This window comes from Heptranchias perlo, chromosome 35 (assembly GCF_035084215.1).
Source record: "Heptranchias perlo isolate sHepPer1 chromosome 35, sHepPer1.hap1, whole genome shotgun sequence".
Classification (NCBI taxonomy): Eukaryota; Metazoa; Chordata; class Chondrichthyes; order Hexanchiformes; family Hexanchidae; genus Heptranchias; species Heptranchias perlo.
The window spans coordinates 19,434,570-19,455,565 of NC_090359.1; the positions used below are offsets into that span (position 1 = coordinate 19,434,570).

At 48.7% G+C, this 20,996-nt stretch overlaps 1 protein-coding gene across 1 annotated transcript in view; it reads left to right on the forward strand.

Moving 5' to 3' along the window:
* The first annotated feature begins 11,795 nt into the window (after window positions 1–11,795).
* Window positions 11,796–20,996, forward strand: part of LOC137302160 (neuronal tyrosine-phosphorylated phosphoinositide-3-kinase adapter 1-like) — a 29,523-nt gene continuing 20,322 nt past the window's right edge. Inside the window, exon 1 of the mRNA XM_067971826.1 lies at window positions 11,796–11,995. Within this exon, the coding sequence (XP_067827927.1) occupies window positions 11,796–11,995 (200 nt within the window). The remainder of the gene's footprint in view (window positions 11,996–20,996) is intronic.

Below are 20,996 nucleotides of genomic sequence, written 5' to 3' on the forward strand. Positions count from 1 at the left end.
CTGTGTATACAACAGGACTGATTGTCCCAGAAATTGGACTGTGTATACAACAGGACTGATTGTCCCAGCACTGACTGTGTGTATAACTGGACTGACTGTCCCAGCACTGAAAATGTGTACAACTGGACTGAGTTTCCCAACACTTAATGTGTGTATAACAGAAATGAATGGCCCAGCACTGACTGTGTGTATAACAGGACTGACTGTCCCAGCACTGAATGTGTGTATAACAGGACTGAGTGTCCCAGCACTGACTGTGTGTAACAGGACTGACTGTACCAGCACTGAATGTGTGTATAACAGGACAGAGTGTCCCAGCACTGACTGTGTGTATAATAGGACTGACTGTCCCAGCACTGATTGTGTGTATGAAAGGAAACATTGTCACAGCACTGACTGTGTGCACAACAGGACTGACTGTCCAAGCACTGACTGTGTGTATAACAGGACTGAGTACCCCAGGACTGACTGTGCATATAACAGGACTGACAGTCCCACCAGTGACTGTGTGTATAACAGGACTAAATGTACCAGCACTGACTGTGTGTATAACAGGACTGACTATCCCAGTACTGACTGTGCATATAACAGGACTGACAGTCCCAGCACTGACTGTGTGTATAACAGGACTGACTGTCCCAGCCCGGACTGTGTGTATCATAGGACCGACTGTCACAGCACTGACTGTGTGTATAACAGGACTGACTGTCCCAGCACTGACTGTGTGCACAACAGGACTGACTGTCCCAGCCCTGACTATGTGTATAACACGACTGACTCTCCCAGCACTGACTGTGTGTATAACAGGACTGAGTACCCCAGGACTGACTGTGTATACAACAGGACTGATTGTCCGAGCACTGACTGTGTATATAACAGGACTGACAGTCCCAGCACTGACTGTGTGTATAACAGGACTTATTGTCCCAGCAATGTCTGTGTATATAACAGGACGAAGTGTCCCAGCACTGACTGTGTATATAACAGGACTGAGTGTCCCAGCACTGACTGTGTGCATAACAGGACTGAGTGTCCCAGCACTGAAAGTGTGTATCACAGGTCTGAGTGTCCCAGCACTGACTGTGTGTATAACAAGACTGACTATCCCAGCACTGACTGTGCATATAACAGGACTGACTGTCCCAGCACTGACTGTGTGTATAACAAGACTGACTATCCCAGCACTGACTGTGTATATAACAGGACTGAGTGTCCCAGCACTGACTGTGTGTATAACAGGACTGAGTGTCCCAGCACTGAAAGTGTGTATAACAGGACTGAGTGTCCCAGCACTGACTGTGTGTATAACTGGACTGACTGTCCCAGCACTGACTGTGTGTATAACAGGACTGAGTGTCCCAGCACCAAAAGTGTGTATAACAGGACTGACTGTCCCAGCACTGAAAGTGTGTATAACAGTACTGAGTGTCCCAGCACTGACTGTGTGTATAACAGGACTGACTGTCCCAGCACTGACTGTGTGTATAATAGGACTGACTGTCCCAGCACTGACTGTGTGTATAACAGGACTGACTGTCCCAGCACTGACTGTGTGTATAACACGACTGATTGTCCCAGAAATTGGACTGTGTATACAACTGGACTGACTGTCCCAGCACTGAAAATGTGTACAACAGGACTTAGTGTCCCAGCACTGACTGTGTGTACAACTGGACTGACTGTCCCAGCACTGACTGTGTGTACAATAGGAGTGATGTCCCATCACTGACTGTGTATGTAACTGGACTGACTGTCCCAGCACTGAAAATGTGTACAACAGGACTTAGTGTCCCATCACTGACTGTGTGTACAACAGGACTGACTGTCCCAGCACCAAAAGTGTGCATAACAGGACTGAGTGTCCCAGAGCTGACTGTGTATATAAAAGGACTGACTGTCCCAGCACTGACTGTGTGTATGACAGAAATGAATGTCCCAGCACTGATTGTGTATAGAACAGGACTGACTGTCCCAGCCCTGACTGTGTATATAAAAGGACTGACTGTCCCAGCACTGACTGTGTGTATAATAGGACTGACTGTCCCAGCACTGACTGTGTGTATAATAGGACTGACTGTCCCAGCACTGACTGTGTGTATAACAGGACTGACTGTCCCAGCACTGACTGTGTGTATAATAGGACTGACTGTCCCAGCACTGACTGTGTGTATAACAGGACTGACTGTCCCAGCACTGACTGTGTGTATAATAGGACTGACTGTCCCAGCACTGACTGTGTGTATAATAGGACTGACTGTCCCAGCACTGACTGTGTGTATAACAGGACTGACTGTCCCAGCACTGACTGTGTGTATAATAGGACTGACTGTCCCTGCACTGACTGTGTGTATAACAGGACTGACTGTCCCAGCACTGACTGTGTGTATAACTGGACTGACTGTCCCAGCACTGACTGTGTGTACAACAGGACTGACTGTCCCAGCACCGAAACTGTATATAACAGGACTGAGTGTCCCAGGACTTACTGTGTTCATAAAAGGACTGACTGTTCCAGCATTGACTGTGTATATAACAGGACTGAGTGTCCCAACACTGACTGTATATCGAACAGGACCGACTGTCCCAGCCCTGACTGTGTGTATAACAGGACTGACTGTCCCAGCACTGACTGTGTGTATAACAGGACTGACTGTCCCAGCACTGACTGTGTGTATAACAGGACTGACTGTCCCAGCACTGACTGTGTATGGAACAGGACTGACTGTCCCAGCCCTGACTGTGTGTATAACAGGACTGAGTGTCCCAGCACTGACTCTGTGTATCCCACGACTGAGCGTAACAAATCTGACTGTGTATTTCACAGGACTGACTGTCCCAACACTTACTGTGAATAACAGGATTGACTGTCCCAGCACTGACCGTGTATATAATATGACTGACTATCCCAGCACCGAATGTGTGTATAACAGGACTGACTTTCACAGCACAGACCTTGTGTATAACGGACTGACTATCCCAGCACTGAGTGTCTTTAACAGGACTTAGTGTCTCAGCAATGACATTGTGCATAACAGGACTGAGTGTCCCAGCACTGACTGTGTGCGTAACAGGACTGACTGTCCCAGGACTGACTGTGTGTATAACAGGACTGATGTCCCAGCACTGACTGTGTATGTAAAAGGACAGACTGTCCCAGCACTAACTGTGTATATAACAGGACTGATTGTCCCAGCCCTGACTGTGTTTGTAAAAGGACTGACTGTCCCAGCACTGACTGTGTGTCTAAAATGACTGACTGTCCTTGCACAGATTGTGTACATAGTAGGACTGACTGTCTGAGCACTGATCGTGTTTGTAACAGGACTGACTGTTCCAACTATGTCCATCAGGACTGACTGTCCAAGCACTGATTGTGCACATAGCAGGACTGCCTGTCCCAGTATTGACTGTGTGAATAACAGGACTGAGTGTCCCAGCACTGACTATGTTTGTAAAAGGACTGACTGTCCCAGCACTGACTGTGTGTATAACAGGACTGTCTATCCCATCAATGACTCCGTATATTTCAGGACTAACTGTCTCAGTCCTGATGGTGTGTGTAACAGAATTGACTGTCCCAGCACTGACTGTGTATATAAACGTCTGACTGTCCCAGCACTGACTGTGTATATAAAAGGAGTGACTGTCCCAGCACTGACTGTGTGTCTGAGAGGATTTGTGTCCCAGTACTGACTGTGTACATAATAGGACTGACTATCCCAGCACCGACTGTGTGTATAACAGGACTGACTTTCGCAGCACGGACTGTGTGTATAAAGGACTGACTATCCCAGCACTGAGTGTCTTTAACTGGCATGGGTGGAGGATTGGTTATCTAACAGGAAGCAGAGAGTTGGGATAAATGGTACATTCTCGGACTGGCAACCTGTAGCCAGTGGTGTTCCACAGGGGTCGGTGCTGGGTCCCCAACTCTTTACAATCTATATTAACGATTTGGAGGAGGGGACCGAGTGTAACATATCAAAGTTTGCAGATGATACAAAGATGGGATGGAAAGTAGAGAGTGAGGAGGACATAAAAAACCTACAAGGGGATATAGACAGGCTGGGTGAGTGGGCGGAGATTTGGCAGATGCAATACAATATTGGAAAATGTGAGGTTATGCACTTTGGCAGGAAAAATCGGAGAGCAAGTTATTATCTCAATGGCGAGAAACTGGAAAGTACTGCAGTACAAAGGGATCTGGGGGTCCTAGTGCAAGAAAATCAAAAAGTTAGTATGCAGGTGCAGCAGGTGATCAAGAAGGCCAACGGAATGTTGGCTTTTATTGCTCGGGGGATAGAATATAAAAACAGGGAGGTATTGCTGCAGTTATATAAGGTATTGGTGAGACCGCACCTGGAATACTGCATACAGTTTTGGTGTCCATACTTAAGAAAAGTCATACTTGCTCTCGAGGCAGTACAAAGAAGGTTCACTCGGTTAATCCCGGGGATGAGGGGGTGGACATATGAGGAGAGGTTGAGTAGATTGGGACTCTACTCATTGGAGTTCAGAAGAATGAGAGGCGATCTTATTGAAACATATAAGATTGTGAAGGGGCTTGATCGGGTGGATGCGGTAAGGATGTTCCCAAGGATGGGTGAAACTAGAACTAGGGGGCATAATCTTAGAATAAGGGGCTGCTCTTTCAAAACTGAGATGAGGAGAAACTTCTTCACTCAGAGGGTGGTAGGTCTGTGGAATTTGCTGCCCCAGGAAGCTGTGGAAGCTACATCATTAAATAAATTTAAAACAGAAATAGACAGTTTCCTAGAAGTAAAGGGAATTAGGGGTTACGGGGAGCGGGCAGGAAATTGGACATGATTTTAGATTTGAGGTTAGGACCAGATCAGCCAGTGTTTCACAGAACTGACTGTCCCAGCAATGACATTGTGTATAACAGGAATGACTGTCTCAGCACTGACTCTGTGCACAACAGGACTGTGTCCCAGCACTGACTGTGTGTATAACAGCACTGAGTGTCCCAGCACTGACAGTGTATATAATGGGACCGACTGCCATCGCTGACTGTTTACATAACAGGACTGACTGTTCCAACTATGTATATCAGGACTGACTGTCCAAGCATTGATTGTGCACATAGCAGGACTGCCTGTCCCAGTATCGACTGTGTGTATAACTGGACTGACTATCGAAGCAATGACTGTGTGTATAACAGGACTGAGTGTCCCATCACTGGCTATGTATATCCCACGACTGAGCGTAACAAATCTGACTGTGTATTTCACAGGACTGACTGTCCCAACACTTACTGTGAATAACAGGACTGACTGTCCCAGTACTGACTGTGTGTCTAAGAGGATTTGTGTCCCAGTACTGACTGTGTATATAACAGGAATGAGTGTCCCAGCACTGACTGTGTGCGTAACAGGACTGACTGTCTCAGCACAGACTGAGTGTAAAACTGGTCTGACTGTCTCAGCACAGACTGAGTGTAAAACTGGTCTGACTGTCCCAGCACTGACTGTGTGTATAGCAAGACTGTCTGTCTTATTACTGACAGTGTATACAACAGCACTGACTGTCTCAGCACTGACTCTGTGCACAACAGGACTGTGTCCCAGCACTGACTGTGTGTATAGCAGGACTGCCTGTCTCAGTGCTGACAGTGTGGACAACAGGACTGACTGTGTGTATAGCAAGACTGTCTGTCTCATTACTGACAGTGTATACAACAGTGCTGACTGTCTCAGCACTGACTCTGTGCACAACAGGACTGTGTCTCAGCACTGACTGTGTGTATAACAGCACTGAGTGTCCCAGCACTGACAGTGTATATAACGGGACTGACTGCCATCGCTGACTGTTTACATAACAGGACTGACTGTTCAACTATGTATAACAGGGCTGACTGTCCCTGCACAGATTGTGTACATAGTAGGACTGACTGTCTGAGCACTGATCGTGTTTGTAAGAGGACTGACTGTTCCAACTATGTACATCAGGACTGACTGTCCAAGCACTGATTGTGCACATAGCAGGACTGCCTGTCCCAGTATTGACCGTGTGTATAACTGGACTGCCTGTCCCAGTATTGACTGTGTGTATAACTGGACTGAGTGTCCCAGCACTGACTGTAAATATAACAGGACTGAGTGTCCCAGCACTGACTGTGTGTATAACAGGACTGAGTGTCCCAGCACTGACTGTAAATATAACAGGACTGACTGTCCCAGCACTGACTGTGTGTATAACAGGACTGACTGTCCCAGCACTGACTGTGTGTATAACAGGACTGACTGTCCCAGCACTGACTGTGTGTTTAACACGTCTAACTGCCCCAGTACGAACTGTGTGTATAACTTGAGTGACTGTCCCTGCAATGCCTGTGTATATAACAGCACTGACTGTTGCAGCACTGACTGTGGTTATAACAGGACTGACTGTTCAGATACTGTCTTTGTATATAAAACGACTGACTGTCCCAGCACTGACTGTGTGTATTACGGGACTGACTGTCTCAGCAATGACTGTGTATATAACAGGAGTAACCGTCCCAGCACGGACTGTTTGTATAACAGGACTGACTGTGTATAACAGGACTAACTATTCCAGCACTGACTTTGTGTATAAAAGGACCGACAGTCGCAACATTGACTGTGTATATAACAGAACTGCCTGTCTCAGCACTGACAGTGTGTGTCACAAGACTGACTGACCCAGCACTGACTGTATGTATAACGGGGCTCACCATCCCAGAATGGACTATTTGTGTAATAGGAATGACTGTCCCAGCAATGACTGTATTTAACAGCACTGACGGACACAGCACTGACTGTGTATAACAGGACTAACCATCCCAGCACTGACTGTCACAGCATTGACTGTGTGTATAAAAGGACAGGCTGTGCCCGGTTCTGACTGGGCATTTAATAGGACTGAGTGTCCAAGCACTGACAGTGGGTAAAAAAGGACTGACTGTCCCAGCTCCGACTGTATGTGTAACAGGACAGATTGTCCCAGCACTGACTGTGTATAACAGGACTCACTCTCCCAGCGCTGACTGTGTTTGTAACACGACTGAGTGACCCAGCACTGAATGTGTGTATAACGGGAGTGAATTTTCTAGCTTGTACTGTGTATATAACAGGACTGCGTGTCCCAGAACTGCCTCTGTGTTTCAGAGGACAGACTGTCCCAGCAATGACTGTGTATATAACAGATATGACTGTCCCAGCATTGATTGTGTGTATAACAGGGCTGAGTGTCCCAGCACTGACTGTCTGTATAAAACGACTGACAGTCCCAGCACTGAATGTGTGTATATCAGAACTGACTGCCTCAGCACTGACAGTGTGTGTCACAATACTGACTGTCCCAGCACAGACTTTGTGTATAACAGGACTGACTGTCATAACACTGACCGTATGCATCAGGGAAGGGGAGAGTTACCTGGACACTTTGATCCAGGGGGTAGTCACACCCTATAGGTTGGGGAGCAGTTTCGATCAGTTCAGTGGTCAGGGACAGGAGGGTGTGACTGCGAGGCAGGTAGGAATGGGGACCCCAGGATGCAGTGATGGAGGTGCCTCAGCCTTGACCTTTTCCAACAGGTACGAGGTACTTGCTACCTGTGGGGATGAGAACGAAGACTGCAGGGAGGATGGGCAAACTGACCACAGCACCGTGGTACAGGAGGCCATTCAAGTGGGAGAGTAAAAAGGAACGTGGCATGGTAGGGGATAGTATAGTCAAGGGGATAGATACTGTTCTCTGCAGCCGCAACCAGGAGTCCCAAAGGCTGTGTTGCCTGCCCGGTGCCAGGGTTAAGGACATCTCCTCGCGGCTGGAGAAGAACTTGGAGCATGAGGGGGAGGATCTAGCTGTCGTGGTCCATGTAGGAACCAACAACATAGGTAGAACTAGGAATGGGGATCTGATGAGACGGTTTGAGGAGCTCGGGACTAAATTAATAAGCAGAACCTCAAAGGTAGTAATCTCTGGATTACTACCTGAGCCACACGCAAATTGGCAGAAGGTCAGACAGATCAGAGAGTTAAATGGGTGGCTCAAAGAGTGATGTGGGAGACAGGGGCTTCGATTCATGGGGCACTGGCATCAGTACCAGGGAGAGAGGGAGCTGTTCCGTTGGGACGGGCTCCACTTAAACAGGACTGGGACCAATGTCCTGGCGAATCGAATAATTGGGCTGTAGAGAGGGCTTTAAACTAAAAAGGGAGGGTGGGGTCAGGTGAGGGGAAATCTAGAAATCTAAAGAGAAAAGTCAAGGCATCAAAACAGTGTCGTGATTTGGGTAAAGATGAGCAGAGTGACAGAGAGTTTCACGGTAATAGTGCATCAGGTAAAAAGTTAAAATTAAAGGACAGTGGTGAGAAAGATCTTGGCTCAGAGGGACAGGAAGCAGAATCAGTATGAGTGGAGATAAGAAATAAGAAGGGGCAGAAAACACTGGTGGGAGTAGTTTAGAGGCCCCCTAATAGTAGCAATACCGTTGGACAGGAAATTAATCAGGAAATAAGAGGAGCTTGTCACAGAGGTAATGCAGTAATCATGGGGGACTTTATTCTAGACTGGGCAAATCAAATTGGCAAAGGCAGTCTGGAGGATGAGTTCATGGAATGCATTCGAGACGGTTTCCTAGAACAATACGTCATGGAAGCAACCAGGGAACAGGCTATTTTAGATCTTGTGTTGTGTAATGAGACAGGGTTAATTAGTAATCTCGCAGTAAAGGATCCTCTGGGAAAGAGTGATCATAATATGATAGAATTTCACCTTGAATTCGAGAGCGATGTAATTAAATCCAAAACTAGAGTCTTAAACTTAAATAAAGCCAATTACGTAGGTATGAGGGGCGAATTGGCTAAGATAGATTGGGAAATTAGATTAAAAGGTACGACGGTTGCTAAGCAATGGCAAACATTTAAAGAAATATTTCAATATTCTCAATGAATATACATTCCATTGAGAAATAAAAACTCCACGGGAAAAGTGATCCATCTGTGGCTAACTAAAGAAGTTAAGGATGGTATTAGATTAAAAGAAGAGGCCTATAATGTTGCGAAGAAGAGCAGTAAGCCTGAGGATTGGGAGAGCTTTAGAAACCAGCAAAGGATGACCAAAAAATTGAAAAGAAGGGAGAAAATAGAATATGAAAGTAAACTAGCAAGAAATATAAAAATGGATTGTAAAAGCTTCCACAAGTATGTAAAAGGAAGACAGTAGCAAAAGTAAACATGGGTCCCTTAGAGACAGAGACAGGAGAAATTATAATGGAGAATAAGGTAATGGCAATGATGTTAAGCAAATATTTTATATCTGTCTCAGCAGTATAAGACACAAAAAGCATACCAGAAATAGTGGGGAACCTAGGGGCTAATGACATGAGGAACTTAAAGTAATTAATATCAGTAGAGAAAAAGTACTGGAGAAACTAATGGGACTAAAAGCCAATAAATCACTTGGTTCTGATGACCTACATCCTAGGGTTCTAAAAGAGGTGGTCGTAGAGATAGTGGATGCATTGGTTATGATCTTCCAAAATTCCCTGGACTCTAGAACGGTCCCAGCGGATTGGAAGGTGGCAGATGTAACCCCGCTATTCAAGAAAGGAGGGAGAGAGAAAACAGGGAACTACAGACCAGTTAGCCTGACATCAGTCATCGGAATGAAGTGGGAACAGGGCACATAGAAAATCATAATATGATTAGGCAGAGTCAGCACAGTTTTATGAAAGGGAAATCGTGTTTGACAAATCTATGAGTGTTTTTTGAGGGTGTAACTAGCAGGGTAGATAAAGGGGAACCAGTAGATGTAGTATATTTGGATTTTCAAAAGGCATTCGATAAGGTGCCACATAAGAGGTTGTTACACAAGATAAATGCTCATGGGATTGGGGGCAATATATTAGCATGGATTGAGGATTGGTTAACGGACAGAAAACAGAGAGTAGGGATAAACGGGTCATTCTCAGGTTGGCAGGCTGTTACTAGTGGGGTGCTGCAGGGATCAGTGCTTGGGCCTCAGCTATTTACAATCTATATTAATGACTTAGATGAAGGGATCGCATGTAATATATCCAAGTTTGCTGACGATACAAAGATAGGTGGGAAATTAAGCTACGAGGAGGACATAAAGAGCCTACAAAGGGATACAGACAGGTTGAGTGAGTGGGCAAGAAGATGGCAGATGGAGTATAATGTGGGGAAATGTGAGGTTATTCACTTTGGTAGGAAGAATACAAAAACAGAATATTTTTTAAATGGTGAGAAACTAATAAATGTTGGTGTTCAGAGAGATTTGGGTGTCCTCGTACAAGAAACACAAGAAGTTAGCATGCGGGTACAGCTAGTAATTAGGAAGGCAAATGGCATGTTGGTCTTTATTGCAAGGGGTTTGGAGTACAAGAGTAAGGAAGTCTTACTACAGTTGTACAGGGCTTTGGTGAGACCTCACCTGGAGTACTGTGTACAATATTATTCTCCTTATCTAAGGAAGGATATACTTGCCTTCGAGGCGGTGGAATGAAGGTTCACTAGATTAATTCCTGGGATGAGAGGGTTGTCCTATGAGCAGAGATTGAGTAGAATGGGCCGATACTCTCTGGAGTTTAGAAGAATGAGAGGGGATCTCATAGAAATATACGAGATTCTGAGGGGGCTTGACAGGGTAGATGCTGAGAGATTCTTTCCCATGGCTGGAGAGTCTAAACTAGGGGGCATAGTCTCAGGATAAGGGATCGGCCATTTAAGACTGAGATGAGGAGGAATTTCCTCACTCAGAGGGTTGTGAACTTTTGGAATTCTCTACCCCAGAGGGCTGTGGATGCTGAGTCATTGAATATATTCAAGGCTGAGATCGATAGATTTTTGGACTCGAGGGGAATCAAGGGATGTGGGGATCGGGCGGGAAAGTGGAGTTGAGGTTGAAGATCAGCCATGATCTTATTGAATGGCGGAGCAGGCTCAAGGGGCCGAATGGCCTACTTCTGCTCCTATTTCTATGTTCTTATGGGACAAGACAGTGTAGAGGGAGCTCTACTCTATATTTAACACGTGCTGTACCTGCCCTGGGAATGTTTGATGGGACAGTGTAGAGGGAGCTTTACTCTGTATCTAACCCGTGCTGTACCTGCCCTGAGAGTGTTTGATGGGACAGTGTAGAGGGAGCTTTGCTCTGTATCTAACCTTTGCTGTACCTGCCCTGGGAGTGTTTGATGGGACAGTGTAGAGGGAGCTTTACTCTGTATCTAACCCGTGCTGTACCTGCCCTGGGAGTGTTTGATGGGACAGTGTAGAGGGAGCTTTACTCTGTATCTAACCCGTGCTATACCTGGCCTGGGAGTGTTTGATGGGACAGTGTAGAGGGAGCTTTACTCTGTATCTAACCCGTGCTGTACCTGCCCTGGGAGTGTTTGATGGGACAGTGTAGAGGGAGCTTTACTCTGTATCTAACCCGTGCTGTACCTGCCCTGGGAGTGTTTGATGAGACAGTGTAGAGGGAGCTTTGCTCTGTATCTAACCCGTGCTGTACCTGCCCTGGGAGTGTTTGATGGGACAGTGTAGAGGGAGCTTTACTCTGTATCTAACCCATGCTGTACCTGCCCTGGGAGTGTTTGATGGGACAGTGTAGAGGGAGCTTTACTCTGTATCTAACCCGTGCTGTACCTGCCCTGGGAGTGTTTGATGGGACAGTGTAGAGGGAGCTTTACTCTGTATCTAACCCGTGCTGTACCTGAAACTAATACCTGCGTTGTTCTCAGACGGCGGCTGGTCCTCGCTGCTTCCCCCCCACTGGCCGGCCTCTGGAAGATGTCAAGTGGTCTCCAGGATGCAGCTATCACGAGCTTCCTCCAGTTCATCGAAGAGAAAGGAATCAAAGTCTACAACTCACTGACGAAACACAGCTGTGGCACAAGCAAGGTAAGCAGGTACCTGCGAGACGAGATGAACCTGCTGTACCGGAAAACGAAGATCGAGTGGAAACACCGGGAGGAGGAGTCAAAGAAAAGGTAACTCGTCTCGAGGAAGTGATGCTTCAGTTATATAAAGCTCTGGTCAGACCCCATCTGGAGCACTGCGTTCAGTTCTGGGCACCGCACCTCAGGAAGGATATATTGGCCTTGGAGGGGGTGCAGCGCAGATTCACCAGAACGATACCGGGGCTAAAAGGGTTAAATTATGAGGACAGGTTGCACAGACTAGGCTTGTATTCCCTCGAGTATAGAAGATTAAGGGGTGATCCAATCGAGGTGTTTAAAGGATTCTCTTGGGTCGATAGAGAGAAACTATTTCCTCTGGTGGGTTGAGTCCAGAACAAGGGGGCATGACCTTCAAATTAGAGCCAGGCCGTTCAGGGGTGATGTCAGGAAGCACTTCATCACACAAAGGGGAGTGGAAATCTGGAACTCTCTCCCCCCAAAAACCTGCTGAGGCCGGGGGTCAATTGAAAACTTCAAAACTGAGGTTGATAGATTTTTGTTGGGTGAGGGTATTAAGGGTTCGGGAACCAAGGCGGGGAGATGGAGTTAAGATCCAGATCAGCCACGATCGAATTAAATGTCGGAACAGGCTCGAGGGGCTGAATGGCCTCCTCCTGTTCCTAGGTCTGTAAGGAGGACAAGTGGCTCAGACCCTGGTCTGATAATGAGCCAGCTGGACCAGGAAGGAGCCAGTAGTGTACTGGTTATGTTACCAGGGTTCATAATCCAGTACAACGTGAGTTTAAATCCCACCAGGGCAATTTTGAGAATTTGATTTCAGTTTTTAAAAGAATACTGGAAATAAAAAGGTCGTCTCAGTAAAAGTGTTGGATCCTCATTAAAAACCCAACTGCTTCACTGATGTCCTTTAAGGTTGAGGGAAACCCTGAGGCGATTGTCTCTTAACTGCCCTCTGAAGTGGCCTAGCAAACCTCTCAATCATATCAAAAGGTTCAAGATCGAGGCCCACCTGCAGCTTCTCAGGGCAGCTAGGGGACGGGCCAATAAATGCCAGCCTTGCCAGCGACGCCCGCATCCCGAGAATCAATAAAAAGTCATAGCCTGGGTTCGTCGTCGCCCAAAGCCAATCGGCGGAACGTTTAATGTCCGTCGCCAAGACAGTAAAATGTAAGTCAGAGGTGGTGGCGTGCTCTGGTCAGGCCGCACCTCGAATATCGCGTCCAGGTCTGGGCTCCAAGAAATAAGGGAGACATTCGACTGTGGAGGCAGCGCAGAGAAAAGCCGCGAGGCTGGTCCCTAGGGTCAGAGCTATGGAGAGACATGGGCTGTTCAGCCTTGAAAGGAGGCCTCTGGGAGGTGATCTCAGAGAGCGACACAAGCAAGATAAGGGTATGGAGAAAGTTAACCCAGAATATTACTTTAAATTAAACTGAGGGGGGTAGAACTAAGGGGCAGGGGTTAAAACTAGAGAGCGGCACTTTTAGGACTGATATCAGAAGATTCTTCTTCACACAAAAAGTGATCAAAGTGTGGAATAAGCTTCCAGAGAGAGGAGAGGGGACAATAAGCCTGGGATTGTTTCAGAACAATTGGATTCTGCCTTGTGGGGAAATTAGGATCTCTCGGTCTTGTTAGTTGGCTGATTTCAGTCAGGACATCGATTAGAGTGTTGGCCTCGGGGAGAGGGATGAAAAAATCAGGCAGATTCCTACTCTCAATTGCCATTCCTGCTGAAAAATCCCTCTCTCCCTCTATCTATAATCTCTTTCTTTCTCTGTCTCTCTCTCTCTGTCTGTGTCTGTCTCTCTCGCTGTCTCTTTCTCTCTGTCTCTCTCTGCCTCTTTCTTTCTCTCTGTCTCTTTCTCTCTCTCTCTCTCCGTCTCTCTCCCTTTCTGTCTCTCTCTTTCTGTCTCTCTGACTCTCTCCCTCTCTCCTTCTCTATCTTTCCCTCTCTTTCCCACTGCCTATCTCACTGTCTCCGTCTCTCTCTATCTCTGTGTCTCTCTGTCTCTCTCTGTCTCTGTGAATCTGTCTCTGTCTCTGTGTGTGTGTCTCTCTCTGTCTCTTTATGTCTCTCTCTGTCTCTGTTTCTCACTCTCTCTGTCTGTGTGTGTGTCTCTCTCTCTCTCTCTGTTTTTGCCTCTCTTTCTGTCTCTCTCTCTGGCTCTCTCTGTCAGTCTTTATGTCTCCCTCTCTGTCTCTCTCTCTCTGTCTATCGCTGTCTCTCTCTCTCTCTGTTTCTCTCTCTCTGTCTCTCTGTCTCTCTGTCTATCTCTGTCTCTCCCTCTCCCTCTGTCTCTGTGTGTGTGTGTCTCTCTCTGTCTCTCTCTCTCTCTCTCTCCCTGTCTCTCTCTCTCTGTTTCTGTGTCTCTCTCTCTCTGTTTCTGTGTGTGTCTCTCTCTCTCTCTGTCTATCTCTGTCTCTCCCTCTCTCTCTCCCTGTCTCTCTCTCTCTGTTTCTGTGTCTCCCTCTCTCTCTCTCTCTCCCTCTGTCTCTCTCTCTCTCTTTCTCTCTCGCTCTCTCTATATGACAGGTTCAAGCCTGATTGGGACACCCCAGCCACCCCTCAGTGCCGGTTCACCAGAGTGGGATGTCCCCTTGGGTTGAGGTATTACAGGACACCTGTAAAACTGGACCCCAGCAAAAGCCAGGAGAGGAGGGCAGGCACGGTAAAAGAACAATCATCGGCGAGAACTGAGAGGGAGCGAATCAGCCACAGACCTCGATCCGTCGAATATTTCTTCAATTATGTTATTAAGATAGATGAGCAGAGAATTTTGTGATTAATTCATCGTAATTTAAACCCTTGGGCTAAATACATTTACAGGAATTCCTGTATTTTACGGGGAAAATTGCTTGTATGGTAAATATGGGAAGTAAGGAAATCTGATAATTACGTAGAATTTACAGCAAAGATGCAGGCCATTCGGCCCAACAGGTCTATGCTGGTGTTTATGCTCCACACAAGCCTCCTCCCTCCCTACTTCATCTCACCCTATCACCATATCCTTCTATTCCTTTCTCCCTCATGTGTTTATCGAGCTTCCCCTTAAATGTATCCACACTATTCACCTCAACTACTCCTTGTGGGAGCGAGTTCCACATTCCCACTCTCTGGGTAAAGAAGTTTCTCCTGAGTACCTCAGTGAATTTATTGATATTTTTTACTGATAAATTCTTTTCTGTCTGGTAACTTTGCTCTCTTATTCCCTCTAATCTGTTACACACTCCTCCCCGCATCCTCACTGCCTTGAGATTCATCGCACTGGCTCCCAATCTTTCATGCTTTCCCTGGATCCCCAAACCGTGGAACTCCTCCCCTCCCTCGGTTATCGCTATAGTCCACATCAGGAGGATCCAAGGTTTTGCCTCTGTGGGTCACATAGATTTGAACCGTGCAGCATTGAGGGCAACATATAAAGTCCATAATCCGGGCCGACACTCCCAGTGCCAGTACTGAGGGAGTGCTGCACTGTCAGGGGTGCCGTCTTTCGGATCAGATGTTAAACCGAGGCCCCGCCTGCCCCTCTCAGGTGGACGCAAAAGATTCCACGGCACTTTTTGGAAGAAGAGCAGGGTCCTGAGGCCTATATTTATCTCTCAACCAACATCACTAAGATGATCTGGTCATTATCACATTGCTGTTTGCGGGATCTTGCTGTGCACAAATTGACTGCCGCGTTTCCTACATTACAACAGCGGCTACATTTCAAAAAGTACTTTAAGTGCGAGTTCGTTCTTTCTTCCTCCCCTGTTTTCCTAAGCCTAGGCCTCGTAGGCCGGAATGCCAGGCCTCAGGCTGCCAGTGGCCCCTGGGCCGTACTTAGGACGCCCCTGAGCGACAGGCCTTTGAAACCCCAAGTTGGCGTCACTATTTCCTGTCTTACCTCACTTCCTCTCCTCATCGTTTCAAACTTGACAGCACCTGCGCCTCAGGCCCTGGCCCTACGCTTGCATCTCTCAATTTGTTTTAAGATGGATAACAGGGAGGGGGCAATTCTGGGCTTATGTGGGGCAGAACGGACTGGTCCATGGAGGAAATGGGGAAGGGGGGGGGCGGATTTTGCTTTTTGCCTGTGAGATATTTTTGTTCTTCACCCTTAAAAAAAAGAGAGAGGAAGCAAACAGGGAGTATGAGATTCTTTTGGGGAGATGTGATGTTCTCCTGGCTCCCCATGTTGTGAGCAGGCTCTCATCAGAGACCAGGCCTCGTGGGGAGATAAGGGTTCACTGCAGGAGGCATCTTTACCCACCTCATACTGGTCTTTTCGGGGGGGGGGAGAGAGGGAGGGAAGAGAGGGAGAGACAGCGAGACAGAGAGAGACAGGGAGAGAAGGAGGGACGGGGGGGCGAGAGAGAGAGAGAAAAGGTGAGAGAGACAGAGTGAAAGAGAGAGACAGAGACATGGGGACAGAGACACAAGGTCAGAAATGGGGATTTTCGCTGATGATTGCACAGTGTTCAGTTCCATTCGCAACCCCTCAGATAATGAAGCAGTCCGAGCCCGCATGCAGCAAGACCTGGACAACATCCAGGCTTGGGCTCATAAGTGGCAAGTAACATTCGCGCCAGATAAGTGCCAGGCAATGACCATCTCCAACAAGAGAGGGTCTAACCACCTCCCCTTGACATTCAACAGCATAACCATCGCCGAATCCCCCACCATCAACATCCTGGGGGTCACCATTGACCAGAAACTTAACTGGACCAGCCATATAAATACTGTGGCTACAAGAGCAGGTCAGAGGCTGGGTATTCTGCGGCGAGTGACTCACCTCCTGACTCCCCAAAGCCTTTCCACCATCTACAAGGCACAAGTCAGGAGTGTGATGGAATACTCTCCACTTGCCTGGATGAGTGCAGCTCCAACAACACTCAAGAGGCTCGACACCATCCAGGACAAAGCAGCCCGCTTGATTGGAGCCCCATCCACCACCCTAAACATTCACTCCCTTCACCACCGGCGCACAGTGGCTGCAGTGTGTACCATCCACAGGATGCACTGCAGCAACTCGCCAAGGCTTCTTCAACAGCACCTCCCAAACCCGCGACCTCTACCACCTAGAAGGACAAGGGCAGCAGGCACATGGGAACAACACCACCTGCACGTTCCCCTCCAAGTCACACACCATCCCGACTTGGAAATATATCGGCCGTTCCTTCATCGTCGCTGGGTCAAAATCCTGGGACTCCCTTCCTAACAGCACTGTGGGAGAACCTTCACCACACGGACTGCAGCGGTTCAAGAAGGCGGCTCACCACCACCTTCTCAAGGGCAATTAGGGATGGGCAATAAACGCCGGCCTCGCCAGCGATGCCCACATCCCATGAATGAATGGAGAGATGGAGGAACAGTGGGCGAGAGAGAGAGAAAAGGAGAGAGACAGAGTGAAAGAGAGAGACAGAGATGGGGGAGAGACAGAGACAGGGAGAGATAGCGGGACAGAAATGGGAGAGAGAGAGAGAGAAGGAGCGAGAAAGAGACAGAGTGAGGAGAAAGCGAGAGAGACAGAGATGGGGAGAGGCAGAGACAGGGCGAGATAGAGAGACAGAAGGGGAGAGGGTGGGAGAGACAGAGTGAGACAGAGACAGTGAGAGATAGGCATACAAAGTGGGGAGATAGAGAGGGGGAGAGATTCAAGGGGGAGTGAGAGAGTGAGAAACAGGGAGAGAGACAGAGAGATAGAGAAAGAGTGAGAGACAGACAGAGAGAAAGACAGAGAGGGAGAGAAAGAGAGAGCATGCATGTGAGAGATCGAGATGGAGGCCAACATTTGAATCGAAGAGAGCAGCACAGGACACGGAGCGGGGAGGAGTTGGGGACAACGAGAGCCACCATCGCGGACGCCAACGTGATGGGAAATTGATGGGTCCCCCTCGGCCAGAAGGCCACCGCGATCCTTTGGCACGGAGGAGGGCGTGGGGTGGGGGGACATAAATTGCGATCAGTGCCACTCTCGTGCGAACACGGCGCACTCTCACTGGATCCCGCTCTGCGCGGTCTCGGCGCGGCCCGTTAAACCGAACCGTTCGGCGGGAGAGTGCGATTTCCACTCCTAACTGGCTCTTTACCCCTCTCGGACCTGACTGAGGTGGGGGAAATCTGCGGGGATTCAGGAGAGCGAGAAGGGCCAGGGTAAAGGTTAGGCTAAAAAAAGATTGATTCGTGTGTTGTCTTCTTAATTAAGGGGCTGACTCTCTCAATCTATTATTCGGCCCTCATTGTGTTTACTGTTATGCTAATGAACGCAGGCAAGCTCTGGTGTGTTTATTGCGATGACACTGTGCCTTTCTTGGAATAATTTCCGACAAAATATATTTAGAGATGACGTTTGTGCATTCCTTTATTTTCTCCCTGCCCCCTGCCCGCAGCCCCCTCTCTTCTGGGACCGTTTGCCCTTCTCACGCCTTGCTTCAGTCAATCTTCAAGCTAAAGAGGGAACCAACACTTCCTCTGGGAGAATTCAGCCCACCAACTGGCTACCCCTTGACCCCTGTTAACACTGCCCCCTCCGATTAGGCCAAGGCTGCTCTGCACCCCTGAATTTTTGTTTCTGAACCCTCCACCCGCCCCACCCCGCCAGCACCTCGTTCCCCCCACGCACCCTTACAGTGGAATGTTCCATTGCCATGGTAACGCCCATCCAGCAGCCGCCATTACAACTGGTGAAATTGATCCTTTGATTGACCATCCAGGTCTGGATTGGGGCATTGATCTGACCGGGGTCTCTCAGTCCCTCTCTCTCCGGGAGATATCTGTACACTGACTGGGGTCTCTCAGTCCCCTCTCTCAGGGAGATATCTGTACACTGACTGGGGTCTCTCAGTCCTTCTCTCTCCGGGAGATATCTGTACACTGACTGGGGTCTCTCAGTCCCTCTCTCTCCGGGAGATATCTGTACACTGACTGGGGTCTCTCAGTCCCCTCTCTCAGGGAGATATCTGTACACTGACTGGGGTCTCTCAGACCCCTCTCTCTCAGGGAGATATCTGTACGCTGACTGGGGTCTCTCAGTCCCTCTCTCTCAGGGAGATATCTGTACACTGACTGGGCTCTCTCAGTCCCTCTCTCTCAGGGAGATATCTGTACACTGACTGGGGTCCCTCGGTCCCTCTCTCTCAGGGAGATATCTGTACACTGACTGGGCTCTCTCAGTCCCTCTCTCTCAGGGAGATATCTGTACACTGACTGGGGTCCCTCGGTCCCTCTCTCTCAGGGAGATATCTGTACACTGACTGGGGTCTCTCAGTCCCCTCTCTCTCAGGGAGATATCTGTACGCTGACTGGGGTCTCTCAGTCCCCTCTCTCTCAGGGAGATATCTGTACACTGACTGGGCTCTCTCAGTCCCTCTCTCTCAGGGAGATATCTGTACACTGACTGGGGTCTCTCAGTCCCTCCCTCTCAGGGAGATATCTGTACACTGACTGGGGTCTCTCAGACCCCTCTCGCTCAGGGAGATATATGTACACTGACTGGGGTCTCTCAGACCCCTCTCTCTCAGGGAGATATCTGTACGCTGACTGGGGTCTCTCAGTCCCTCTCTCTCAGGGAGATATCTGTACACTGACTGGGGTCCCTCGGTCCCTCTCTCTCAGGGAGATATCTGTACACTGACTGGGGTCTCTCAGTCCCCTCTCTCTCAGGGAGATATCTGTACACTGACTGAGGTCTCTCAGTCCCTCTCCCTCAGGGGGATATCTGTACACTGACTGGGGTCTCTCAGTCCCTCCCTCTCAGGGAGATATCTGCACACTGACTGGGGTCTCTCAGACCCACTCCCTCAGGGAGATATCTGTACACTGACTGGGGTCTCTCAGTCCCCTCTCTCAGGGAGATATCTGTACACTGACTGGGGTCTCTCAGTCCCCTCTCTCAGGGAGATATCTGTACACTGACTGGGGTCTCTCAGTCCCCTCCCTCAGGGAGATATCTGTACACTGACTGGGGTCTCTCAGTCCCCTCTCTCAGGGAGATATCTGTACACTGACTGGGGTCTCTCAGTCCCCTCTCTCAGGGAGATATCTGTACACTGACTGGGGTCCCTCAGTCCCCTCTCTCAGGGAGATATCTGTACACTGACTGGGGTCTCTCAGTCCCCTCTCTCAGGGGGATATCTGTACACTGACTGGGGTCTCTCAGTCCCCTCTCTCAGGGAGATATCTGTACACTGACTGGGGGGTCTCAGTCCTTCTCTCTCAGGGAGATATCTGTACACTGACTGGGGTCTCTCAGTCCCTCTCTCTCAGGGAGATATCTGTACACTGACTGGGATCTCTCAGTCCTTCTCTCTCAGGGAGATATCTGTACACTGACTGGGGTCTCTCAGTCCCCTCTCTCAGGGAGATATCTGTACACTGACTGGGGTCTCTCAGTCCCTCTCTCTCAGGGGGATATCTGTACACTGACTGGGGTCTCTCAGTCCCCTCTCTCAGGGGGATATCTGTACACTGACTGGGGTCTCTCAGTCCCCTCTCTCAGGGGGATATCTGTACACTGACTGGGGTCTCTCAGTCCCTCTCTCTCAGGGAGATATCTGTACACTGACTGGGGTCTCTCAGTCCCTCTCCCTCAGGGAGATATCTGTACACTGACTGGTGTCTCTCAGTCCCCTCCCTCAGGGTGATATCTGTACACTGACTGGGGTCCCTCAGTCCCCTCTCTCAGGGAGATATCTGTACACTGACTGGGGTCTCTCAGTCCCCTCGCTCAGGGAGATATCTGTACACTGACTGGGGTCTCTCAGTCCCTCTCTCTCAGGGGGATATCTGTACACTGACTGGGGTCTCTCAGTCCCCTCTCTCAGGGAGATATCTGTACACTGACTGGGGTCTCTCAGTCCTTCTCTCTCAGGGGGATATCTGTACACTGACTGGGGTCTCTCAGTCCCTCTCCCTCAGGGAGATATCTGTACACTGACTGGGGTCTCTCAGTCCCCTCTCTCAGGGAGATATCTGTACATTGACTGGAGTCTCTCAGTCCCTCTCCCTCAGGGGAGATATCTGTACACTGACTGGGGTCTCTCAGTCCCTCTCTCTCAGGGGAATATCTGTACACTGACTGGGGTCTCT